Raw genomic sequence first — 21,346 nt, forward strand, 5'->3', positions numbered from 1 at the left:
TGAGATGTCATTTTTTGCGTCATGATCTGTTCTTTCTATCGGTACCTTGATTGCGCATATGCAACTTTTTGATAATTTTTTTACATTTTGATCATTTTTTATTACTTTAGAGATCAGAAATTTGATCATTTGATAATTTGGGCGAATACGAACGCGGCAATACCAAACATGTTTATTTATTTTTATTTATTTATAAAATAGGAAAAGGGGGCTGATTTAAACTTTTATTAGGGGAAGGGATTTTCTTTTATTAATAAAATCACCTTTTTTCACTTACATTAAAGGGGTAGTGCGGCGGTAAAGAATTATTCACAGAATAACACACATTACAAAGTTATACAACTTTGTAATGTATGTTATGTCTGTTAATGGCCCCCTTCCCCGTGTCCCACCACCCCCGCACGTGTACCCGGAAGTGTGTGGTGCGCTATACATACCTGTCACGTGCCGAGCTCCGTCTCCGATCTTCAGCCAGTGACGTCTTCTTCGGGCGGCCGGCGGACTGTCCTGAATACCGGCCACCCTCTGTATCATCATCGATGCATCGGATGACGCTGCAGAGGGCGGCCAGCATTCGGGAGAGTCGGAGCTGGTTGCCCCTGGGGGACTTCTAATACAACTGCCCTGATCTCTCATATAGATCAATCAGTGTAGCATACATTATACAGCACTTATCCACAAGATCAGTGCTGTATTACTCTGGGCTGCTGCAGCCCAGATCTATAGATTACTGAATCGGGATCAGGCCTAGGTGGGTAAGTCGAACAGATCACACCTCCGCGATCACATCACGAGCACGGAGGGTGATCCATCCATGAGACCATCAATTAACAGCCATGGTCCCTGGCTGCTTAACTTCCCTAGCGGCGCCAGGATGTACGGGTATGCCCTGGAGTTTCTAGGGGTTAAGTTACACTCCTGCAAATCTGACGAACTTTGGAAAAGTTTGCTCATCTCTAGTGCTGACGTTATGTGGTCATGCTACGATCACGACACCATCAGAAGCTCAGTGAGGTATAGTTGAATGCTGTCTTCCACTCACCCAGATAATCAGTTTGTTGCATAGAAATATGTATATATATTAATGAAAGAGCTTTAATATAATCCCAGATAACTCATTTCGAGGGAAACCCTCCTCATCAGGTACAAATCATTTAAATCATTAAGGCACAAAAAATCCGCTACTTTCTTTCAAGAATAACCATTTCATCCTGAATATCTATACTTCTGTCCATCATAGGGTTAATTTCAGATGGGTTGTCCTCAGTTTGCCTTAATACAGGACACTATCATGTTATAATCTCATCCCTGGTCTACTGGTGGGCCAGTCCAATTTAACACCTAAATAACCTGTGCACCATTAAGGAAATCTTCAAGACATGAGCTGTTCCCTTGAGGACTGGTTTGGGGCGCATTGGGATTGGCCATCAATGCTTGATTTGGGAAGGTCAGGCTTGGCTTGGACATGGTTTGGGTTCGACATGGCACCCCTCCCCTCCAACCCTATACACAACAATGACATTCCTACAATGACCCTGCAGTTGGTATTCGGCTATTTGTCAACCATCGCTGGTCCATCAATTGCCCCTGCCTACTCATTTCCTCTATCTCCTGGAGGTGGGTCTACAGGAGCCAGACCACTACCTATTGTACCTATCCAAGATAAGGATACAATGTTAAATTCTTAAAAAAACCCTTTAACAGCACTAAATTATGTTACACTATAGTCCTCAATTTCATAGAAAAGGCGGCCATTATGTTTTTGAAATTTGTATAAAAAAACCTGTAGATCATGGAGAACATGCAGAGTCAAGTTGAACTCAAGACTAAAGATCTGAGCTTTGACTGCCCTGACTTCCTGCACTTAACGGGGATTTCCGGACTGATGGGCTATTCCCAGTCAATGATCTTCAGGGTGTCGAAACCCGTCACTTACTGTTTGGCCCCCACACTGCACCGTGAGGGGAGTATGGCATGTTACCTCTTGCCTAGACTTTCTGTTTAGGAACCGGATAAAGTAGGCAAGAAATCTCACATTATGTGCAATCTTTAATCACACCAGGATATCCTAACCCATCTCAAGCACCTTCCTCTCGATATGATCCAGTATTTGTCTTATAGACTTCTGGCTATTGAAATGGCTATGATGCAGGAAATGCTTTTGTACACAAGTTCCTTGAGACTGCTCGGGAACAGACATCCCTAAGGAACCCCTAATGATAGTCAGTGGAAAGTTTCACATATGTTTCGCAACAGACGTCGTCTGGATCAAAGGTTATTGGGGGAAAGGCGCCAATTCCCAGAAAAACTCATGATAAGTGTTTACAGTATACGGTAAGGTGGCCGTATCTATTGTATGAGGCTATATTAATGCACTGTATATTACTATAGATGCCATTACCAGCATATGTTAAGGAGATCCTGGAGAGTCTTATTGAGTCATGATTAGAAGACAATATTTGGTCAGCCATATTGATTTTGTCTTGCCAGATAGGTTTAGTAATGGAAATGGGCAGCTCCCAGCGATGTACAGTCACTCGTAGCTGCCAGCTCCCGGTCCAGATGCTTTTGCCTCTGCATCAGCTGTGTCTGGTCTATGGGGTGCATACATGTGCTCTTGCTACTTCTTAAAGGGCCAGTGTGCGCACTTAAAGGGAACCTGTCACCCCCCGTGCCGGGGTGACAGGCTCCCGACCCCCCGTTAGAGCCCCCTATACTCACCTCATCCCGCCGGGTCCCGCTTCTGGAGGTGGTCGGGTGATGAAGATCTCAGCCGCTGCAGCCCGGCGCGCGCGCTGAGAGATGAGTCCAACACCCATAGAGAATGACAGGAGAGTCCAGCGCTCCATCATTCTCTATGAGCGTTGGACTCATCTCTCAGTGCGCGCCGGGCTGCAGCGGCTGAGATCTTCATCACCCGACCACCTCCAGAAGCGGGACCCGGCGGGATGAGGTGAGTATAGGGGGCTCTAACGGGGGGTCGGGAGCCTGTCACCCCGGCACGGGGGGTGACAGGTTCCCTTTAAATTTTTGTCCCCCGCCTATCTTTGGCCAACAGAAAGAGTTGGGGGTACTTTCAGTACAGATGATTTGCATCTTTAAGGGTGGTGGTGGTGGTAAGTTTGGGCCAATGCTGGCAGATGGCCAACTGTGTGGCCTTGGTCACATGACTGTGGCAGTATTCCCATGCCGTAAAGGGTGCCTTGACAACCAACAACGGAGGAGTTCCAATAAACTTGTAAAGGAGCTGAGAAGATGGGTTATATCAGGACTTCCATACTTACTGCTATGAGTACAGTCAGTTCTCATATTTTGGCAAGTCATGCAGCCTTGTCAGTATAGATGACGGTGATGAAGATAACTGTGCCGCCTCCCAGCACCCTGTGTGTGCAACTAGATTCTATATTATACAGCCCACCATTGTAAGGTTGGGTGGTATAGGCCACATTTAGTAACAAAAAGTGGGTGCATTTACTCTATATATTACTGGCTTAGCTGGTATGCGTTACATTTATTGGTGCAGTCTCTTTAAAGCGACTCTGTACCCACAATCTTCCCCCCCAAACCACTTGTACCTTCGGATAGCTGCTTTTAATCAAAGATCTGTCCTGGGGTCCGTTCAGCTGGTGATGCAGTTATTGTCCTAAAAAACAACTTTTAAACTTGCAGCCTTGTGCCCAACCGCCGGGGCTTAGTTTGTGTATTCATTCGGTTGGCACCACCTCTCTGTCCGTACTCCCCGCCCTCCTCATCATTAGGAATGCTCCAGGCAGATTGTCTCCTATTCATCACCTGTGTGAATACTGAACATGGGCTGGATCGTTAAGACACCTGTGCAATGTTCAGACAGGAGAAAATGTTCCAGCTGCATTCCTAATGATGAAAAGGGTGGGGAGGAGGGACGGAGGGGTGGTGCAAAGTTAGGACATAGATATTCTAAGCCCCGGCCATTGGGCACGGGGCTGCAAGTTTAAAAGTATTTTTTCATACAGTAAGTATAGCTGTTATATAGCAGCCTTCAGGAGACTGGACCTGGATACAGTAAGTATAGCTGTTATATAGCTGCCTTCAGGAGACTGGACCTGGATACAGTAAGTATAGCTGTTATATAGCTGCTTTCAGGAGATAGGACCTGGATACAGCAAGTACAGCTGTTATATAGCAGCCTTCAGGAGATAGGACCTGGATACAGCAAGTACAGCTGTTATATAGCTGCCTTCAGGAGACTGGACCTGGATACAGTAAGTATAGCTGTTATATAGCAGCCTTCAGGAGATAGGACCTGGATACAGCAAGTATAGCTGTTATATAGCAGCCTTCAGGAGGCTGGACCTGGATACAGTCAGTATAGCTGTTATATAGCAGCCTTCAGGAGATTGGACCTGGATACAGTAAGTATAGCTCTTATATAGCAGCCTTGGGGAGACTAGGCCTGGATACAGTAAGTATAGCTGTTATATAGCAGCCTTCAGGAGACTGGACCTGGATACAGTAAGTATAGCTGTTATATAGCAGCCTTCAGGAGACTGGACCTGGATACAGTAAGTATATCTGTTATATAGCAGCCTTCAGGAGACTGGACCTGGATACAGTAAGTATAGTTGTTATATAGCTGCCTTCAGGAGACTGGAGCTGGATACAGTAAGTATAGCTGTTATATAGCTGCCTTCAGGAGACTACACCTGGATACAGTAAGTATAGCTGTTATATAGCTGCCTTCAGGAGACTGGACCTGGATACAGTAAGTATAGCTGTTATATAGCTGCCTTCAGGAGGCTGGACCTGGATACAGTAAGTATGCGAATGATCCTTGTATTGTTTGTGCAGCCCTGAAAACTGACAGCACAGACATTTGTATATTGGTTTCTGGGATATGTATATATTTGTGTTGTTAGTTACCAGATCACAAGCAGAAGTCTATACTTACCAGCCATGCTGCTTGTGATCCGGTATCTGGGTCTCCAGTAGAGATGAGCGAACCTGGAGCATGCTCGAGTCGATCCGAACCTGAACTTTCGGCATTTGATTACCAGTGGCTGCTGAAGTTGGATAAAGCCCTAAGGCTATGTGGAAATCATGGAAATAGTCATTGGCTGTATCCATGTTTTCCAGACAACCCTAGAGCTTTATCCAAGTTCAGCAGCCCCAGCTAATCAAATACCGAACATTCGGGTTCGGATCGACTCGAACCTGAACCCGGTTCGCTCATCTCTAGTCTCCAGTCTTCTGACCTCTGGCTGTCTCTTCAGGCTCCACCTCCTCTGGCTGTCAATCATTCTGGAGGAGGCAGGGCCTGAAGATACAGCAGTGACTGGAGGACTGAAGACTTGGTATAGACTGCTGCTTGTGATCTAGACTGACAACACGGATATATGTATAGCTGTGTTGTCAGTTTCCCTTTATTGGCCACCAATAACAATAAATTTTAAAGCCTGCTCTAAAGACACGATCAGCCGAGGATTGGTTGTTTGCCAGTTTCTCGGCCGATTGCTGTCACTTTTACATGGGCCGATTATTGGCCAAAGGAAGATTTGTGGCAACGCACCCTACCAGTAATCAGCCAGTGTAGAAGGCCCATAACACCTGGGCACATGATATCCCCAAGTGACCAGCAATTCAGGGCCGGGCTTGCTATCACATGGTCTGTTTTGATGCAATTTTGGAACCACAAGTGGGAGGGGATAAAAAGGAGAAATAAAATGGTTCCTATGTACTTGACCTCTTCTCACAAGTTCCTCCTGACACTGGCCGCACAAACTGCATCACATCAACAGATAGAGATGGATATGAGAGAGATGACACAGATACTGTAGATAGATAGATAGATAGATAGATAGATAGGAGATAGATAGATAGATACAGGCCCGGATTGGTAATCTTGCAAAGTGGGCAAATGCCCGCTGGGCTGCCAGGATTACCAATCCGGGGCCGCCGGTCCTGGCCACCATGTGCGCCGGCCCTCAGCAGTGGCTGCAAGAATAGCGCAGCCGGCCGCTGCGCTATTCATTCAGCCTTTGCAGAGGGCAGGTGCCCTGGCCCTTTAACTGTGAGCGTTCAAGATGAACGCTCACAGTCTGCAGCGGCCGCGCCATTGGCCCCCGGCCCTGCCAGTCACTCTTGTGGCATGTGATCCCCCCCCCCGGGCCGGTCTTTGCCGCTGGAAGAAGTTGTCAGGGCCGGCCCGGGGTCGCAGACGTTCTGCGCGCAGGAACGTCTGCAGGCACCTCTTCCAGGCCCCCAGCAGTGACGTCACTTCCCTGACGCGCCGCTGAGGACCTGGGAGGAAAGCAAGAAGAGGCGCCGCTGTGCTGCAGCAGGGAGAAGCAGCTGTGGACCGAAGATCCGGGAACGAGAGGAAGAAGCTGCCGGGAGCGAGGTGAGGTGAGAATGTTTTTTTTTTTTTTGCTTTTTTTAACCCCTTTACATGTGGCCATTGGGGGGGGGGGGATGTGGATGGCTGTTAGGGGCTCTACAGAGGGGCTCTTCTATATGGGGGGATGCGGGGGGATGGCTGTCTGGGGCTCTACAGAGGGGCTATCCTATATGGGGGGATGCAGGGGGGGCTCTTCTATATGGGGGGATGCGGGGGGATGGCTGTCTGGGGCTCTACAGAGGGGCTATCCTATATGGGGGGATGCAGGGGGGGATGGCTGTCAGGGGCTCTACAGAGGGGCTATCCTATATGGGGGGATGCAGGGGGGGATGGCTGTCAGGGGCTCTACAGAGGGGCTATCCTATATGGGGGGATGCAGGGGGGGATGGCTGTCAGGGGCTCTACAGAGGGGCTATCCTATATGGGGGGATGCAGGGGGATGGCTGTCAGGGGCTCTACAGAGGGGCTATCCTATATGGGGGGAATGCAGGGGGGGCTCTTCTATATGGAGGGGTGCAGGGGGGGATGGCTGTCTGGGGCTCTACAGAGGGGTATCCTATATGGGGGGATGCAGGGGGGGGGTGGCTGTCAGGGGCTCTACAGAGGGGCTATCCTATATGGGGGGGATGCAGGGGGGCTCTTCTATATGGGGGGATGCAGGGGGGGATTGCTGTAAGGGGCTCTACAGAGGGGCTATTCTATATGGGGGGTGCAGGGGGGGATGGCTGTCTGGGGCTCTACAGGGGGGCTATTCTATATGGGGGGATCGCTGTCTGTCTGGGGATCTACAGGGGGGCTATTCTATATGGGCTGGTGCAGGGGGGCTATTCTATATGGGGGAATGCAGGGGGGGGTGGCTTGCTGTCTGGGGCTCTACAGAGGGGGGCAATTCTATATGGGGGGTGCAGGGGGGGCTATTCTATATGGGGGGATGCAGGGGGGGCTTTTCTATATGGGGGATGCACAGGGGGGGCTATTCTATATGGGGATGCAGGGGAGGCTATTCTATATGGGGAGATGCAGGGGGGCTATTATATATGGGGGATGCGGGGGGGTGGCTTACTGTCTGAGGCTCTACAGGGGCTATTCTATACTGGGGGGATGCAGGGGGGCTATTCTTTGAGGGATGCGGGGGGGGGGGGTATTCTATACTGAGGGGATGCAGGAGTGACTATTCTATATAGGGGGATGCAGGGGGGCTATTCTTTATTGAGGGATGCGGGGGGGGGGGTTATTCTATACTTAGGGGATGCAGGGGTGACTATTCTATATGGGGGATGCAGGGGGGGCTATTCTATATGGGGGATGTGCAGCGGGGGGGGGGGGGCTATTCTATATGGGGGATGTATAGATGAGGATGTTGCTGAAGAAAGAAGCCTAAAATGTCTGTCTGACAGATCCCGTGAAGAGGAGTCATGGCCAGAGAAGCCTTCATGATGGCCGGAGCCAGATGGAGAAGAAAAGGAAAAGTGGACGGCTCTTCAGAGAAGACGCCTACTGTGAGTGACAGGATGTGACTAGCATTATTTTTAGGTGCTGATGGCGGGGTTCACATGTTTAAGGCTATCCATGATATGGTATGTGGGCTGCTGGGGTTTGACTGCCAGGGCTGGTTTTAAGTTTTTTTTAAGGTTTTTAGATGATAGATACAGGGCCGTTTCTAGGTAATTTTGACTACAGGGCGAATCTTGCTAAAATCGCCCCCCCCCCCCCTTCAAGTAATGTCAAGGGGGGGGGGGGGGGGGCGATTGTTGCTATAGAGAAGCAGTGTGTGTATTATTGCATAGAGCCGTGTTATTCAACCTTTTTTTTAACTTGAGGCGAAAAAAAGTAATTCAGTGACTCACAGGTGACGTCTTCTTTGATCTGGGGCGTCACTTTTCCCCTCCATCTGGCCCGGACCCCCCATGATGATTTCTTGCAGCCACAATTCATCTCTTCTGAACCTGCCAGACAAACATCTTAGGCTCCGCACTTTTACAACAACTTCCACTTCTTTGTGTCATATGCAGTAAAGTCAGTAGGTATGTAGGTTGCCCCCTGTAGGTAGGATCCCCTGCTGTGTCCTCCATATAGTAATAATGCCCCCTGCTTTGCCTCTATATAATAATAATGCCCCCTGTGCAGTACCCAAATAGTTATCCCCCCCGTGCTCCCCCTAATAGTAATAATTCCCCCAGTGCTGCCCCCTAATAGTAATAATCCCCCCAGTGCTCCCCCCTAATAGTAATAATCCCCCCAGTGCTCCCCCCTAATAGTAATAATCCCCCCAGTGCTCCCCCCTAATAGTAATAATCCCCCCAGTGCTCCCCCCTAATAGTAATAATCCCCCCAGTGCTCCCCCTTACAGTAATAATCCCCCCAGTGCTCCCCCCTAATAGTAATAATCTCCCCAGTGCTCCCCCTAATAGTAATAATCCCCCCAGTGCTCCCCCTTTCAGTAATAATCCCCCCAGTGCTCCCCCTTACAGTAATAAATAATCCCCCCAGTGCTCCCCCTTACAGTAATAAATAATCCCCCAGGGCTCCCCCTAATAGTAATAATCCCCCCAGTGCTCCCCCTTTCAGTAATAAATAATCCCCCCAGTGCTCCCCCTTTCAGTAATAATCCCCCCAGTGCTCCCCCTTACAGTAATAAATAATCCCCCCAGTGCTCCCCCTTACAGTAATAAATAATCCCCCAGGGCTCCCCCTAATAGTAATAATCCCCCCAGTGCTCCCCCTTTCAGTAATAAATAATCCCCCCAGTGTTCCCCCTTTCAGTAATAAATAATCCCCCCAGTGCTCCCCCTTTCAGTAATAAATAATCCCCCCAGTGCTCCCCCTTACAGTAATAATCCCCCCACTGCCCCCCCCCCCCCCCCCCCTAATAGTAATAATCCCCCCAGGGCTCTCCCCACAGTAATAGTAATAAACCCCCTTGTGGTTTTCCCCTATAGCAACACTGCCCCCCCCCCCCCGTCCCCGCTAAATACACACACACACAAGAGAAAATAAAAACACATTATACTCACCTCATCCTGGCATACGGCGGCATCCTTCTCTCTTCTCCTCTTCTCCCCAAGCCTGCGCGAAACAGGATCCCCCAGCAGAGAAGATGCGTGCGGGGGCTGCGGCCCGGCGGTGGCGGCTGAGCGCGGTCCGGGGAGAGCTGCAGGCAGGGGTCATCTGAGCAGGTGACGGGGCGCGCGGGGGGGGGGGGGGGGGGGGGTGTTGCGCGCCACTGAGGTGGGGTGCGGTCCGGGGAAGGGGGGGGAGCTGCGGGGGATCTTCCAGGGAGCTGCGGGCGGTATTGTGGCAGGTGATGGGCCGAGCGCAGGGGCAGATGATGGGGCGGGCGTGCAGGCGGAAGGCACGCACGGGGCTGAGTGAGGTCCGGAGGGTGCACCAGCGCCCCCTATCTGTCAGCGCCCCGTGCGATCGCCCGGCCCGCCCGCCGCTAGAAACGGCCCTGGATAGATAGATAGATAGATAGATAGATAGATAGGAGATAGATAGATAGATAGATAGATAGATAGATAGATAGATAGATAGATAGATGGATGGATAGATAGATAGATAGATAGATAGGAGATAGATAGATAGATAGATAGATAGGAGATAGATAGATAGATAAATAGATAGATAGATACAAAACTCAGGTAGCGCAGCACTCTAAGAAAAGAGCTTTGCCCGGTGCCGTGGTCCACACCCCGATCCACAGGTGTCTATGTAGAAATCCAAAAAGTAACTGCAGCACACAGGACGTCGTGAAAAGTTTAATCTGTATTGGTGATTATTCCATACAAAGCACACAGTAAGCACAAAAAAATCGACGTTTCGACGTCTCAATGACGTCTTTTTCAAGCCAGTGAATACATTTCAAAGCAAACACGTGATTTATATATCCTGTGCAAAGCAATTAGTGATGTGTGTATTCCACACCCATTGTGGCAGTCAGCTGTCGTGGGAGAATACATGTGTAATAGCATAAATTATAATTCATAAGGGAGCATCTAGCTCCAACGTGATAAAGTGAAAGTCCATGTTAATAAAACATTCATAATAGTCCACGAAAATGTGTATATACAACACAGGAAACAGATCGGAGCAGTTGTGATTATTTCACACATCGTGATCAGCAGCATCAACCAGGAAGTGAGAGCTTGGACCACACGCCATAAGTGGAACGCACGGCCATCTTGTTTTGATTCACCGGGGATGTAGCGTCCTGATGTTATGGCAACCAATGATGTCAAGAGTAAATGTAAATGTAAATATTGTACTTTTTTCGCACTGTGAGACCAACCTATTAACACAGTCTTCCATTCCCCCGTATTATACGGCGGATAGAGCCCACTTGGATAGAACTTTCCATCCTGGATGACCTCATGGCGGGATGTCCACGGTAGTCTGTGGGGGCTCAACAGTGTAAGTGTTTATTCATATGAATTACCGGACCGATGCTGTGACATCCCGAGGTGTAGAATCAACGTGGATTGGTAACATAGCCAATTTATTACATATAACAGAATTCATCGTATATAACAATATTTAGGTAGGATTTTAAATTCCACATTTAGTCCATGGAGTTTAAGAGAATTAAGTCGGAAAATCCACTCAAGTTCTCTTCGTTTAAGCATAGACACACGGTCCCCACCTCTAGATGGTGGAGGAACATGGTCAATATACATCAATTTCAGGTCACTCTCTTTGTGTTTCGCCTCTAGAAATGCTTGGAGACCGGGAGATCATGTTTTTCTTTTCGTATGGTATATCTGTGTTGTGTGATCCTCGTTTTTGCATCATATGTGGTTTCACCCACGTACACCAGATTACATGGGCACCACAAAACATATATGATGTATTCTGTATTGCAATTCATGAATTTATTAATTTTATATGTCTTTTCAGTGCCTGGATGTGTAAACACTTGTCCTTTCTGAACATACTTGCAATTTACACAATTGCCACAGGGATAACTGCCAACAGTACGAGGACCTAAAAAGGTAAGTACAGATTTGTTTAATGTCACATCAGTCTTAACAATAGTGTCTCTAATATTTCTGGCTCTCCCGTAAGACATCAATGGTCTATTACTCAGGGTAGCAATCTGAGGATAACTCTGTTCAATTATGTGTCAGTGTTTGTTAATAATCTTGGAGATTTGAGAACTTAATGAATTGTAAGTGGATACAAAAGGTATACGCTGTTTGTCCTGTTTTTGTTTCTGTGTGGTTAATAGACTGGTCCTGTCAATAGGTTCACTGTGTCAATATGTTGTATCAGGTCTCTCAGATATCCCCTTTTATGAAAGTTCTGGGCCAAAGTGTCTACTGCTTGGTCCAACATTTACATTTACTCTTGACATCATTGGTTGCCATAACATCAGGACGCTACATCCCCGGTGACTCAAAACAAGATGGACGTGCGTTCCACCTATGGCGTGCGTTCCAAGCTCTCACGTCCTGGTTGATGCTGCTGATCACGATGTGTAAAATAATCACAACTGCTCCGATCTGTTTCTTGTGTTGTATATACACATTTTCGTGGACTATTATGAATGTTTTATTAACATGGACTTTCACTTTATCACGTTGGAGCTAGATGCTCCTTATGGTGCGTTCACACCTACAGGATCTGCAGCTGATTTTCTGCAGCAGATTTCATTTAAATAATTGAACACAGCATCAAATCTGCTGCAGATCTGCTGCAGATCCTGAATTATAATTTATGCTATTACACATGTATTCTCCCACGACAGCTGACTGCCACAATGGGTGTGGAATACACACATCACTAATTGCTTTGCACAGGATACTGTATATAAATCACGTGTTTGCTTTGAAATGTATTCACTGGCTTGAAAAAGACGTCATTGAGACGTCGAAACGTCGCTTTTTTTGTGCTTACTGTGTGCTTTGTATGGAATAATCACCAATACAGATTGAACTTTTCACGAAGTCCTGTGTGCTGAGATAGATAGATAGATAGATAGATAGGAGATAGATAGATAGATAGATAGATAGATAGATAGATAGGAGATAGATAGGAGATAGATAGAAAATAGATAGATAATAGATAGATAGATAGATAGATAGGAGATAGATAGGAGATAGATAGGAGATAGATAGATAGATAGATAGATAGATAGATAGATAGATAGATAGGAGATAGATAGGAGATAGATAGAAAATATATAGATAATAGATAGATAGATAGATAGATAGATAGGAGATAGATAGATAGATAGGAGATAGATAGATAGATAGATAGATAGGAGATAGATAGATAGATAGATAGATAGATAGATAGATAGATAGATAGATAGATAGGAGATAGATAGATAGATAGATAGATAGATAGATAGATAGATAGATAGATAGATAGGAAATAGATAGATAGATAGATAGATAGATAATAGATAGATGATATATAGATGTCAGATACCTGGCTTGAGGAATCCAAAGCACACCGCCTTATGTGAATATGAAGGGAGACATTTATCAAAATGTGCCCCATGTGTACACCAGATTAGCCCATTTTTTATGGCATACGCCAGCTGTGTCCCCCGTTCACAGGTGTAAATCATGGCACAAATCTACAACTACTCCCAAGCAGGCATAGATGTGCTAGGTGCAGGCCTGTCTGGATTTACTATGAGGTGTGTGCGTGTGCCACTTAGTAAATCAGTCTGGGAAGCTAGTGGCAGGGCTTTATGTAAGACCCCTTGGTATACTTGTGTACTTGTGTACCCAGTAGCGGATTATAATAGGTCCGTTTCTGGTGGTAGCCCCGAGCCAGTGGCGTAGCTACCGCGGTCGCGGTGGTTGCCGCGGCGACCGGGCCGCTACCAAGGGGGATTTTGCTTGCGGTCACAAGAGGGAGGCTGGGACGGGCCCCCGGCTCTGTTCCATCCCCAGCAGCACAAGCATCAGTGAGGTCAGTGTGCGCCGGGGAAGTACTTCCGGCGCAGGGTGTGTCTATAACAAGCGCCCCCGTGCCGGAAGTAAAATCCCCAGGGTGCACACTGAGCTCACTGATGCTTGTGCTGCCGGGGACGGGACAGAGTCGGAGAGCCGTGCGCCAGCCAACAGCCAACACCCAGACCGGACTCCAGGAGGAAAGAGACACGGCAGGGTAGCGAGTTGTCAGTGAGTTGTGTTGTCGTTTTGTCTTTTTGCACAGGCTGGGGGCCATCTATAACGGGTATTACTGGGGGGGCATCTATAGGGGGTATTACCTGGGGGGACCATCTATATGGGGTATTACCTGGGGGGAGCATCTATAAGGGGTATTACCTGGGGGGACCATCTATAAGGGTTATTACCTGGGGGGCCATCTATAAGGGGTATTACCTGGGGGGGCATCTATAAGGGGTATTACCTGGGGGGGCATCTATAAGGGTTATTACCTGGGGGGGGCATCTATAGGAGGTATTACCTGGGGGAGCCATCTATAAGGGGTATTACCTGGGGGGCCATCTATAAGGGGTATTACCTGGGGGGGCATTTATAAGGGGTATTACCTGGGGGGGCATCTATAAGGGGAAACCTGAAGGCCATCTATAAGGGGAGATTACATGGGGGCTAACAGGGGGCCATCTATACGGTAGGATACATGGGGGCCATCTATAAGGGAGATAACACATGCGGAGCCATCTATAAGGGGGATACATGGGGGGCCATCTATAAGGGGGACTACACAGGGGTGTATACAATAGGGCATGTACTATAGTGGACCACACAGAGAGGGGCATATACTACAAGGGGGGTCACATAGAGTCAGCCTACCCACTAAACGAGGGTGTAAAGGGGCTAATACAGATGTGCAGTGTGTATAGAGATGAGGATGGTGCCAGAGTGAGGAGCCTAATATGCCTGTCTGGCAGATTCTGTGGATTCGTGGCTCAGAGAAGTTCTCATAACAGCCCAGGGCAGATGAAGAAGAAGAAAATGAAAAGGGAAGAACTCCGATCAGAGAAGACGTCTCCCTGTGAGTCACTAAATCTATCTGCACTGAAATATATATGGTGTAAAGAGCCTACGAAGAGCTGGGTCTCCCTCTATGTGACTGTATGAGATTGTATGTGATAGTGATCTTTGTACAGTGGATTTTATTCATTAGCAGCTGCGGTGTTAGTATGTGGTGGTGTTAGTCAGTAGCAGCGGTGGTGTTCGTATGTGGTGGTATTAGTCAGTAGCAGTGGTGGTGTTAGTATGTGGTGGTATTATTCAGTAGCAGCTGCAGTGCTAGTCAGTATGTGGTGGTATTAGTCAGTAGCAGTGTTAGTGTTAGTCAGTATGTGGTGGTATTATTCAGTAGCAGCTGCAGTGCTAGTCAGTATGTGATGGTATAATTCAGTAGCAGCGGTGGGGGTTAGTCAGTATGTGGTGTATTAGTCAGTAGCAGCGGTGGTATCAGTCAGTATGTAGTGGTGTTAGTTAGTATGCAGTGGTAATATCTATTACTTGTAATCTGGTACTGTGTTTTATTGATCTTAGTATACAGGATTTGGTCAGTAACAATATGGTAGTGGTTGTGGTGTGGCGGTAATATTTGCCCCTTGTATACTGGTATTATTGGCAATATTGGTCTCAGTATACAGAATTTGGTCAGTAACAGTATGGTGGCAGTATTTGTGGTGATAATATTTCCTATATACTGGTGGTATTGGTAATATTAGTCTTGAGATTTTATCTATCTATCTATCTATCTATCTCCTATCTATCTATCAATAGCATCGCTTGGAAAGGGGGGGGGGCAAGTTGACCTTTTGCACCAGGGCCCAGGAGACAATATCTACGCCCCTGCCCGGGACCCTGAGCTCCTGGGCGGCCTATGGCCCCCCAAACAACTCATACTTTCGGTGGTTTACTGCTACTGTTCTGTCATGATTTGCAAAAAATTGCTGCTTTTCTACATCAATTTTGCATAAATCAGGGAATACTGACATTATCTATTCTGTACTATAAACACCACGCTAGTTCTGCCATAGTTACAGTGGGGTTGGGGGGCCCAGCCTTGGTCAACAGCCCGTCTCTGTGTGTACCTGTGTACTTGTGTACCTGTGTGCCTGTGTATCTGTGTACCTGTGTACCTGTGTACCTGTGTACTTGTGTACCTGTGTACTTGTGTACCTGTGTACTTGTATACCTGTGTACTTGTGTATCTGTGTACTTGTATACCTGTGTACTTGTGTACCTGTGTACTTGTATACCTGTGTACCTGTGTACTTGTGTACCTGTGTACTTCTGTACCTGTGTACCTGTGTACTTCTGTACTTCTGTACCTGTGTACCTTTGTGATTGTGTACTTGTGTGCTGGTCTTGGTAAATGTCCCCTGACGTGTTTCATTCAATCTTCCACAGAAGGTGCAAAACACATCCACACGTGAGGTGATGTTTTGATCGTCACAATGGAACCATTGTCAAGCACGTGAACAGTGAATCTAGTCTTGTATATATATATACACACATCTTCAATTGGTTCAGTAACCACAAGTGCTGCACATCAACTAATGACAATCCATTACCGTGTACAAAACATAAAAAAATCACTCAACAATCACATAAAGTGACTGAGGAAGAAGCCAAGAGGGAGCTGGAACGTTGAATGTATTTTTGATTCTATCATGGCGTAAAGAACGCTACATTCAGTTTGCTGGCACCCAGTGGCGTAGCTACCATAGAGGCAGGGTAGGCAGTTGCAATGGGGCCCGTGCAAGAGGGGGGCCCCAGGGAGAAGGTAAGAACGTGTGTCCTTCTGCTTAACCCCTTATGTACTGCAGTGTGGAAGTGACCCAATGTTTACTTACATGCTGAAACACAAAAAAGAGTTAACAAGCAGAAGACACAGATCTCTGCTACACTGCATCAGTGCATCAGCAGTAAAGCAGATGTCTTCTGAACTTTGGGTCACTTACACACTACAGTTCATAAAGGGTTAAGCAGAAGGTAGTCTGCTCCTGTATTTTTGGCCACATCACAGAGCATATACTATATATATATATATATATATATATATATATATATATATATATATATATATGTGTGTGTGTATATGCGCGCAGTGCTTTGTGTTCTACGTAGGGGAGGAGGGTCCCTTAAAATTTTTTGCTATGGGGCCCCGTGAATCCTAGCTATGCCCCTGCTGGCACCATAATACAACTGCAGCTGTGCTCCTCTGTTGTAGATAGATAGATAGATAGATAGATAGAACCTCCCACCTACCATGGTTCCTTTGGGCCCCCTCTGGTTCCATCATTACCTCACACCTTAGTGGCGGATAATATTGTGAGCAGTTCGGGCGGCCAGGACTGACAGTGCAGGCAGCATCTGTTACACACTCTGCCTGTGCTGGAAGAGAGAAGAGGAGATCCATGCTGGGAAACCTGCGGTGATGGAGGTCAGTTCTGTTTTTTTCTCTTCATCTACATTAGGGGAGCTACACAGGGGGGCATCTACTAAAGGGGGCACTATACAAGGGCCATCTACTTAAGGGGGCACTACACAGAGGGACATCTACTAAAGGGGCACTAAATGGGGTAGAGGGGTCATCTACTAAAGGGACACTATACAGGGGATCATCTACTAAAGGGGCACTACACAGAGGCGGTCATCTACTAAAGAGCCACTATACAGTGGGCAGTCTACTAAAGGGGGCACTATACAGTGGGCCATCCACTAAAGTGGGCACTATACAGTGGGCCATGTGCTGAAGAGGGCACTATACAGTTGGCCATCTACTAAAGGGGCAGTACACAAGGAGCTGACTATTAAAGGGGACACTATACAGGGGGCCTTCTACTAAAGGGGGCAGTACACAGTGGGTCATCTACTAAAGGGGGCACTATACAGGGGGCTATATACTAAAGGAGGCACTACACAGGTGGTCATCTACTAAGGGGTGCACTACACAGAGGGCCATCTACTACAGGGGGCACAATACAAGTAGCCATTTACTAAAGAAGGGGAACTAGACAGAGGGCCATCTACTAAAGGGGGCACTATACAAGGGTTCGTCTACTAAAGGGGGCACTATACAGTCGGCCATCTACTAAAGGGGCACTACACAAGGAGCTGTCTACTAAAGGGGGCACAATACAGGGGGTCATCTACTAAAGGAGGCAGTATACAAAGGTCCGCCTACTAAAGGGGGCACTCTACAGTGGGCCATCTACTAAAGGGGCACTACACAAAGAGCTGTCTACTAAAGGGGGCAGAATAAACAGGGCCATCTACTAAAGGGGGCACTATACAAGGGTTCACCTACTAAATGGGCACTCTACAGGGGGCCATCTACTAAAGGGGCACTACACAAGAAGCTGTCTACTAAAGGGGGTGCAATACAGGGGGCCATCTACTAAAGGGGGCACTATACAAAGGTTCACCTACTAAAGGGGGCGCTATACAGGGGGCCTTCTACTAAAGGGTAAACAACAATAGGTGGGCACCACCTAATAGACCTTAGGGGTGCAGCTAAACGCACATAACAACAGTGTACAGTAGAAGAAACAAGCTGTGCACCCAATAAATCTTAATAAAAACTCTTTTTTTTATTATACCAGCAGAATGAACATATCAATTATAACTTGAAACAAAAACCTCAATGACCAAACAAAAAAGCTTGAAAACATTTAAAACCTGCAAAATCTGTAGCACATGGTAGTCTCCTGAGTATTAGGAGTCTACCCCAACCACTGGGTAAGCATCCATCTGTTTTATCCTCCTCCTCATTATTATTATTGTTATTATTATTTTCATGAAATATTTTTGTACGTTTTTGTGAAATGGCGTCATCTCTGGAGACTCTCTTAGAGGTGCTATATACTGTATATTTATACTGTATGGTTATATAGTTGTATGACATGTGGCGTCTCCCTCTGACACTGGATACTACAGGAGGCCTTTCCCTTAAGGACGGCCTATAGATAGTCACAGTCCCTGCCCCCAGTCCTGCACTCCTCCCTGTGACTCAGGTCCCGGCTGTCACACTCTTTCCTGGAATAACAGGAAGTTTTTGCCAAAATTAAGCGGAGATTGAAAGTAAAGTCTAATACTCTAAGGGAGACGACAGGATTTCCTGAGAACCCTGCACAGGGCTCGGCGGAGAAGAGGGAGACCATCCCAGGATTCCTTTAAGTGAGCGACATCTGGAAAGACCTGACCGGCAACCTGTCTGGAGTCTAAGGGGGAACCGGAAAAATCCATACCCTGTGTTATAGGACTGAATATGTGACCCCTGAAAACCGGGACCATGGATCTGCCACCCTGCCCCCGCCTTGTGCTGCTCTGCCTGGGAATTATCTCATGGAACCTCCGGCAGGTAAGGAGAGGGCACAGGGTGGCCATGTGCTGGTGCCATGGTGTGTGGTGTGTGCTATGTGCTGGTGCCATGGTGTGTGGTGTGTGCTATGTGCTGGTGCCATGGTGTGTGGTGTGTGCTATGTGCTGTGCCATGGTGTGTGCTGTGTGCTGGTGCCATGGTGTGTGCTGTGTGCTATGTGCTGGTGCCATGGTGTGTGCTGTGTGCTATGTGCTGGTGCCATGGTGTGTGCTGTGTGCTGGTGCCATGGTGTGTGCTGTGTGCTATGTGCTGGTGCCATGGTGTGTGGTGTGTGCTATGTGCTGGTGCCATGGTGTGTGGTATGTGCTGGTGCCATGGTGTGTGCTGTGTGCTATGTGCTGTGTGCTATGTGCTGTGCCATGGTGTGTGCTGTGTGCTGGTGCCATGGTGTGTGGTGTGTGCTGGAGTCTGGGCATTTAAACCTCACCATACAGGGAGGAGGGGGGACTGCAGCTAAAGTTAAAGGAACTGTCATACATAGAGCCTGTGTCTGGGGGGCTATGGATAGAGTATGGGTCTGGGGGGCTATGGATAGAGTATGGGTCTGGGGGGCTATGGATAGAGTATGGGTCTGGGGGGCTATGGATAGAGTATGGGTCTGGGGGGCTATGGATAGAGCCTGTGTCTGGGGGGCTATGGATAGAGTATGGGACTGGGGGGCTATGGATAGAGTATGGGACTGGGGGGCTATGGATAGAGCCTGTGTCTGGGGGGCTATGGATAGAGTATGGGTCTGGTGGGGTATGGATAGAGTATGGGTCTGGGGGGCTATGGATAGAGCCTGTGTCTGGGGGGCTATGGATAGAGCCTGTGTCTGGGGGGCTATGGATAGAGCCTGTGTCTGGGGGGCTATGGATAGAGCCTGTGTCTGGGGGGCTATGGATAGAGCCTGTGTCTGGGGGGCTATGGATAGAGTATGGGTCTGGGGGGCTATGGATAGAGCCTGTGTCTGGGGGGCTATGGAAAGAGCCTGTGTCTGGGGGGCTATGGATAGAGCCTGTGTCTGGGGGGCTATGGATAGAGCCTGTGTCTGGGGGGCTATGGATAGAGTATGGGTCTGGGGGGCTATGGATAGAGCCTGTGTCTGGGGGGCTATGGATAGAGCCTGTGTCTGGGGGGCTATGGGTCTTATGTTGGCAGGATATTAGGTCTGGGGGTCTGCAGCAGGATCTTATGTCGGGGGTCTACAGCAGGATCTTAGATCTGGGGGTCTGCAGCAGGATATTAGGTGTAGGGGTCTGCAGCAGGATATTAGGTGTAGGGGTCTGCAGCAGGATATTAGATCTGGGGGTCTGCAGCAGAATATTAGGTATAGGGGTCTGCAGCAGGATATTAGGTGTAGGGGTCTGCAGCAGGATATTAGGTGTAGGGGTCTGCAGCAGGATATTAGGTGTAGGGGTCTGCAGCAGAATATTAGGTGTAGGGGTCTGCAGCAGGAGATGTAGCAGAGCTGAATTTGTCATTGAGTTCCCTGTTGCTATAACTCCACTGACAGCCCCCAGCACTTTTGGCTCAGGGAGCTCAGACCATGTGACTAGAGCGTACAGATATTTGCATATGTACATATTGTTCTGCTAAGTCCCCAAAGATGTAGCAGAGCTGACTGTGTTCATTACTCTTCAGGGCAGCTGTGATATCCCAGTAAGTTACCTGCGTCCTCTGTAAACATAACAAAAAGGCAGTGTTATATTGCTCTGTGTTCTACCAAATGACAAACTCATCTCTGCAGCCGCATTATTCCAGTATATACATAGCAGTCAGTATATACATAGCAATCAGAGTATATACTGTACATAGCAGTCAGTATATACATAGCAATCAGAGTATATACTGTACATAGCAGTCAGTATATACATAGCAGTCAGTATATACATAGCAATCAGAGTATATACTGTACATAGCAGTCAGCATATACATAGCAATCAGTATATACATAGCAGTCAGTATATACATAGCAATCAGAGTATATACTGTACATAGCAGTCAGCATATACATAGCAGTCAGTATATACATAGCAGTCAGTATATACATAGCAATCAGAGTATATACTGTACATAGCAGTCAGCATATACATAGCAGTCAGTATATACATAGCAGTCAGTGTATACAGCACACTCATACAGCTACACGTATGGGAGGAAACTCTCCGCCACCCCTGCTGTAATGTTCACACTGGCACCTGAAGGGTTAATGGTAGGTTGCTATACGACCCCGCACTGTCACACATCAATGGGAAACCAGAGAGTTTCAATATCTGTTATTTGTTTATGATCCTCACGGCTGCGGTTCCTGATATGAGTTGTAATATCTCGGTGCAGCTCATCCAGCGTGTATAGCAGAGCTGAGATTGTCAGGTGTAGCAGAGCGGAGATAGTCAGGTGTAGCAGAGCGGAGATAGTCAGGTGTAGTAGTGCTGAGATTGTCAGGTGTAGCAGAGCTGAGATTGTCAGGTGTAGCAGAGCTGAGATTGTCAGGTGTAGCAGAGCTGAGATTGTCAGGTGTAGCGGAGCTGAGATTGTCAGGTGTAGCGGAGCTGAGATTGTCAGGTGTAGTAGAGCTGAGATTGTCAGGTGTAGTAGTGCTGAGATTGTCAGGTGTAGTAGAGCTGAGATTGTCAGGTGTAGTAGAGCTGGGATTGTCAGGTG

General features: G+C 47.6%; 1 protein-coding gene across 2 annotated transcripts in view; it reads left to right on the forward strand.

The window, feature by feature from the left end:
- Window positions 1-11,266: 11,266 nt before the first annotated feature.
- LTBR (lymphotoxin beta receptor) overlaps window positions 11,267-21,346 on the forward strand; it is a 45,182-nt gene continuing 35,102 nt past the window's right edge. Inside the window, exons 1-3 of one of the 2 annotated variants that reach the window (XM_069979934.1) lie at window positions 11,267-11,361; window positions 17,922-18,057; window positions 18,367-18,679. In XM_069979934.1, the coding sequence (XP_069836035.1) occupies window positions 18,611-18,679 (69 nt within the window). In that variant the 5' untranslated portion in view covers window positions 11,267-11,361; window positions 17,922-18,057; window positions 18,367-18,610. The remainder of the gene's footprint in view (window positions 11,362-17,921; window positions 18,058-18,366; window positions 18,680-21,346) is intronic. The other variant, XM_069979935.1, reaches the window with a different exon arrangement.

This window comes from Dendropsophus ebraccatus, chromosome 8 (assembly GCF_027789765.1).
Source record: "Dendropsophus ebraccatus isolate aDenEbr1 chromosome 8, aDenEbr1.pat, whole genome shotgun sequence".
Classification (NCBI taxonomy): Eukaryota; Metazoa; Chordata; class Amphibia; order Anura; family Hylidae; genus Dendropsophus; species Dendropsophus ebraccatus.